Raw genomic sequence first — 5,923 nt, forward strand, 5'->3', positions numbered from 1 at the left:
TTCAAAATTTCCAACGATAAAAGACATAAAAAATTAAGAAAATTACATTCAGTATCTAACAAAGGCAAGCAAAACTCAATCTCCAGCACAAAAAATGGACCGTAAATAACTACAGGCGCGGAACGCCCTCTGCAATGGTAGAATAGGATTCTACTACTCTGGTGCAGGCTGTTAAACGGAGAAGAATATGACTGGCCAGGGAGATTGACTTCTCTGCTCGTTTAAATCTTGTCAAGTTCAAAGTAGCAGACTGTCTAGCTGCAGGTGGTGCACAACCAGGCCATGCGGCCACTGCAATTCTGCAAACCTGCTGGTTTGGCCGTTTGCTTTGGTGAACGGAATGCCAATTATACCAAAAAAGGTAAATAAGAACTTGCAGTTCACCAACCGTGACAGCAACAATTTAAAGCAGAGTAAACCAGTCGCATCAAAGAAAATACGAGTGTGACATTAGAACCAACAACGCATAATACCAGTGTTACAAACCATTGCTGCCCTGCTACTCGATATTCTTCAGATGCTGCTGGGGCTAGGAATACATTCATAAATCAACTAGGAATCAACAGATCAAGAGCATACAAGAGCTACAGCTAACTTACAGTACTAGAATAAAGGACAAGGCCATCATCAACTCATATCATCATCAGAAGATAAACTCCGGACTGTTGCTGGATCGAATTCATCAGAGTCACTGTCCTCATAATAGAAGGGAGGTTGTATATCTTCCCTGCCCATATCGTATATCCCTTTTAACGGGTGCCTCAGTTCACCCATTCCTTGGTTCTCACGGGCATAACATTTACCTGCCAAAGTAAATCACAATGTTAGAATCTTTTTAGGTCACTACAAGTCATAAGGTGAAAAGTTTCCATACCATATTGATCTTGCCCCAAAGGATAACAGGCATAGAGTTTTATCATACATATCGATTTGACCTCGGCGAAGTACATCACCGACATCCAATCAGCTGAGCCAAGCTTCTTTATCTTGACAGTAAAGTTGAAGTGATGGAATATCTTTAAATAATCCTCCACATTAAGACATTGATGGACAAGCTCGTCAAATTCATAATCAAGTCCCTAAGATGAAACAAGTGTTAGTCATAGTTCTCTACAGTCCCAACAATAAAAAGCATTTTAGAGCAGACATGGAGAACCTTAAGATCATCTTTGCTCTCAATGTATCTTGTGAAAGCCACCATCGCCTCCTCGCTCATCCATCGTTTCGCATTTGCAGCAATTTCTTCTTCCTTAGAAGCGTAAGTATGTTGTCCCCGTGCTTGGACTGATTGAGTTTGTTTTCCAACTTTCATGTCTGCATATTCTCTGTTAGTTTCAAAGTCGAGTGGCCAATATCCTTGTGCTTGGAAAAATTGAGCTCGCTCTTCAGCTTGTCTTCTCTCAATATTTATATCACCTTGATGGTCGAGTGGATAAAATCCTCCAAATATTTCCTGCCTAGACAGAAATATAAGAATCCGGTCAGCAATACATGGTTAATAATGTAATCTAGATAGATATACAAGAAAGTTCGTGTAGTGATACAACATGGGACAAGATGCAATAAACTGATTCTCAATTTAATTAAACTTGCATTAATAGACTATAAGCACTCTTTGCTTAGATATAGGAGAAAAGTCATGTAATAAACCTTGCTTTATTCACTATGAACCTTTGATTATAGTATTTGTGTATGGATATAAGACAGGTTCACTACGTGGGGTTCACTAACCAGGTTCTAGAAATACGGATGATGTGGGGTTCACTATGCGTAGCAACTGAGCTAATCTGCATTATGACATGCGAAAGACAATCGCATAGCTCCATTTAAAGCTATTTGTTGAGAAACATAACAACAACAACTGTTTTCTGAATATCAGTATGCATCATATGAAATTGTGAATCGACTGTTTCAGCATGTATCACCACCCTAGGCCAAACAATTTACATCCATGCTTTAGTCAACGTCTACTGTGACTAAATTTGAAGCTTGAAAGTCCTAACGAAAACAGATATCAATAATCGATCTTCAATGCACGAGGAAAGTGTGTGTGCTGAGAAGAAGTTGTTTGAATCAAACGAATTATCCACAAATTCTTGCTACCATTGTTTACATAATTCATTTTCCATCATAATCTCATAATCGTGGTGGCATCCTCACCACCTCAAGGAGAAGGTAACCGAATCTATCAGATATGGATACATGCCACCAGTCTCAGGAGAGAACAACCATGCTAGGGTGAGATTGTTATCAAACACACCCAACAAGTACCAGTGTACAACCATAGGGGTCATAACAAGTACTCTACCCATTGGTGCAGCCATACGGGTCATAAAAAGTACCCAGCGCTTCAACAAACCAGTTATTAGTAACTTACAAAAGGATGATGGACATACCCGTCAGCTGATTCAAGTGTGTGAGGTGTGTCATTCAGCGTCAGGGTCTCAAACCTAGACAGATCCTTGCTTGTATCCCCAAGCTCACGGCTGCTCACCTCCTCCACATGCTCGATGATGTGTCAGGTGACTATTACGACGAAGATGTAGAAACATAGCTAGGATTTGTTGGCATTTTCTGTTTTTCTCATGAGAAAGATGGTGCAACAAATTTAATTTGACCAACCAAAACGAAATTCGACCAACAGGGGCTAGCCCCTGTAGCGTATTGATTCAGAAGAAACAACCCAGGCACGCACATTTGTTGGGCCCAACAATGGAACCCGGGTGGCAGGCTGGGTGCAAAGCTGAGCGCACGCCACAACCTAGGGTGGTGATGCATGTTGAAACAGTCGATTCATAATTTCATATGATGCATACTGATTTTCAGAAAACACTTGTGTTGTTATGTTTCTTTAGGTCAACACAATAGCTTTTATTGGAGCTATGCGATCGTATTTCGCAGGTTATAATGCAGATTAGCTCAGTTGCTACGCATAGTGAACCCTGTTAGGATGATCTCCACCGTGTGGGCCCAACGGCCCACCGGGCCCTTAGATCCGCGCCCTGATCGGGGGCGCTCAACCCACTATGGGTGACGGGCCCCTGTCACCTGCACTATATATAAAGAGGTGGGATCATGGGTCGCAACACGAGGTCCCACCTACATCCCCTACCGATCTAGGTTAGGGTTAGTGCAGTGCTGATGGGAAGCGCCGCCACCACTTCGCCCACGATCTGCCATCACCACCGCCGCCATCCACCATGGCCACCCCATCGGGCTCACCGATCCAAGGAAAAGGTAAAAACCACCGTGAATCCTTAACCCTAACCGATCCAGGGATCTATCAATGGTATCAGCCAGAGATTGGTTTAGGATTTTCGGTACAGAAAAGAAAAGGAAATCCCCTCCTCCCCAAAGAACCCTAACAGGGCAATGAAAAGCAAACAAAAGAACACAAAAGTACACCGGAGAAGGCCTTGGGCCGCCGGCAAAGTGCGCCGCCACTCCGGCCGCGCCTGTTCCTCTCGATCCCCACACGCATCGGCAAGCCGAGGTGCGGGAACGAAGAACCAACCCCACACGGGGCAAAGAGCACCACCACCAAGCCGTTTGATGGCGGCGCGTTCACCCTCGAGGTGCTCGCGCACGCCGGCAAAGGGGTCAGCGGGGGCGCCGCATCGGAAGGCCGCGACACCTCTCTGCTCTCTCTCGCGCGCATACAGGAGGTTAGTGGATGGGTGAAATCAAGAAGAGGGAAAGAAAGAATCGCGACGGCGGTGGCCGTCGCCGGCGACTGCGCGTGGCGCGGTGGCTCGACGACCCGTTCAGAGGCCGCCGTCGCGAGCAAGAGGGGGAGCAGAGGAGGCGCAGTGGTCGCTCTCTCTCTCCCTCTGCGAAAGAAGAAAGGAAAGGGATAAGGGAAACGGCTCGCGCGGCGCGATGGCTCCTCCGCCGTCAAAGGCGACCGGGGTTCCGCCGTCTGTGGCGAACAGAGAGACGAGGGGACAGAGTAGAAACGAAAGTGGCTAGGGTTTTCGGGTCGGGAGCTCTCTGTCTCACTTTTGTTTGACCGAAAAAAGAGCTAGGCCATTCGATCGGACTGAACGGTCTGGATCGAAACCCTAAAGCAGCTCCAGGCCAGTGGGCCGAAAGAGAGAACGGACCAGGCTCCAGCAGCGCTGCCGCGGTCGGCCGTGGGCCGAGGAGCTCGGGCGGACGAGCAGAGCTTCCAGCAGGCCGTGGGCCGCGAGCGGCGCGCGCGCTGGCAGGCCGAGGGATGGGCCGCGCAGTTAAAAGGGCCCATCAGAAAGTTTGTCTGTTATTTTTTATTTTATTTTATATTTGCTCAGATTTATTCTGTTCAAACAAATCCAATGAAATGTCTGTTTAGAAAATAGAAAAGTAAAAGAAAATGCTTCTGTAAAGAATAAAAGGTTCATGAATTTTTATTCATGTTTTCTGCTGCAAATAAAAATAAAAGTGATCTTTTAAAAGTGAATAGAATTAAAGTAAAAGATCAAATTGTTGCTTCTCTAATGCATTTTTTAACCAACCGGTTAAAATTGCTTAGAGAGTAAAAGAGTACAGAATTGTTTCTGAATAAAATACTGTAAAGTTTCCGCTGCAAAGTAAAAGTTGATCCTCCAGTTAAATTGAAACCAACGGGAAATTTTAATTGGAAGAATTGTTCTAAGCAATGTTTTTCCCCTGTGGGTGAAATAAGATGCAGATAGTTTCTCCTATGATAAAAGAAAGATATTTTTTAAGTTAAAATATGGTATTGTTATTTTCTGACCAACGTTGTTGATAACAGTGCTATAATTCTATGAGTCTTATGTTCAAAGCTTAAATATCTGATAAATTTTGTATCAAAGTGATCAATTTTCAGAGAAGAGATATGAAGGAAATATGCCCTAGAGGCAATAATAAAGTTATTATTTTATTTCCTTATATCATGATAAATGTTTATTATTCATGCTAGAATTGTATTAATCGGAAACATAATACATGTGTGAATACATAGACAAACTAAATGTCACTAATATGCCTCTACTTGACTAGCTCGTTGATCAAAGATGATTATATTTCCTAACCATAGACATGAATTGTCATTTGATTAACGGGATCACATCATTAGGAGAATGATGTGATTGACATGACCCATTCCTTAGCTTAGCACCCGATCGTTTAGTATGTTGCTATTGCTTTCTTCATGACTTATACATGTTCCTATGACTATGAGATTATGCAACTCCCGTTTGCCGGAGGAACACTTTGTTGCTACCAAACGTCACAATGTAACTGGATGATTATAAAGGAGCTCTACAGGTGTCTCCAAATGTACATGTTGGGTTGGCATATTTCGAGATTAGGATTTGTCACTCCGATTGTCGGAGAGGTATCTCTGGGCCCTCTCGGTAATACACATCACATAAGCCTTGCAAGCATTGCAACTAATGAGTTAGTTGCGAGATGATGTATTACGAAACGAGTAAAGAGACTTGCCGGTAACGAGATTGAACTAGGTATTGAGATACCGACGATCGAATCTCGGGCAAGTAACATACCGATGACAAAGGGAACAAAGTATGTTGTTATGCGGGCTGACCGATAAAGATCTTCGTAGAATATGTGGGAGCCAATATGAGCATCCAGGTTCCGCTATTGGTTATTGACCGGAGACATGTCTCGGTCATGTCTACATTGTTCTCGAACCCGTAGGGTCCGCACGCTTAACGTACGATGACAGTTTCATTATGAGTTTATATATTTTGATGTACCGAAGTTTGTTCGGAGTCCTGGATGTGATCACGGACATGACAAGGAGTCTCGAAATGGTCGAGACATAAAGATTGATATATTGGAAGCCTATGTTTGGACATCGGAAGTGTTCCGGGTGAAATCGGCATTTTACCGGAGTACCGGGAGGTTACCGGAACCCCCCGGTAACCTAATGGGCCTTAATGGGCCTAGTGGAGGAAGC

General features: G+C 43.9%; 1 protein-coding gene across 2 annotated transcripts; it reads right to left on the bottom strand.

The window, feature by feature from the left end:
• Positions 1 to 427: 427 nt before the first annotated feature.
• On the bottom strand, positions 428 to 4,184 carry LOC123147795 (uncharacterized). 2 transcript variants are annotated; one of them, XM_044567112.1, is made up of 4 exons: positions 2,397 to 4,184; positions 1,157 to 1,453; positions 875 to 1,079; positions 428 to 803 (listed from the first exon to the last, which is right to left on the bottom strand). In XM_044567112.1, the coding sequence occupies exons 2-4, from the start codon at positions 1,310 to 1,312 to the stop codon at positions 628 to 630; spliced, it is 537 nt and encodes a 178-aa protein (XP_044423047.1). In that variant the 5' UTR covers positions 1,313 to 1,453; positions 2,397 to 4,184; the 3' UTR covers positions 428 to 627. The 2 variants fall into 2 exon arrangements, with proteins under 2 accessions (XP_044423047.1, XP_044423046.1); XM_044567111.1 differs by having other exon boundaries at positions 1,157 to 1,457.
• Between the last annotated feature and the right edge of the window lie 1,739 nt (positions 4,185 to 5,923).

The sequence above is a fragment of the Triticum aestivum genome, chromosome 7A (genome assembly GCF_018294505.1).
Source record: "Triticum aestivum cultivar Chinese Spring chromosome 7A, IWGSC CS RefSeq v2.1, whole genome shotgun sequence".
Taxonomy (NCBI): Eukaryota; Viridiplantae; Streptophyta; class Magnoliopsida; order Poales; family Poaceae; genus Triticum; species Triticum aestivum.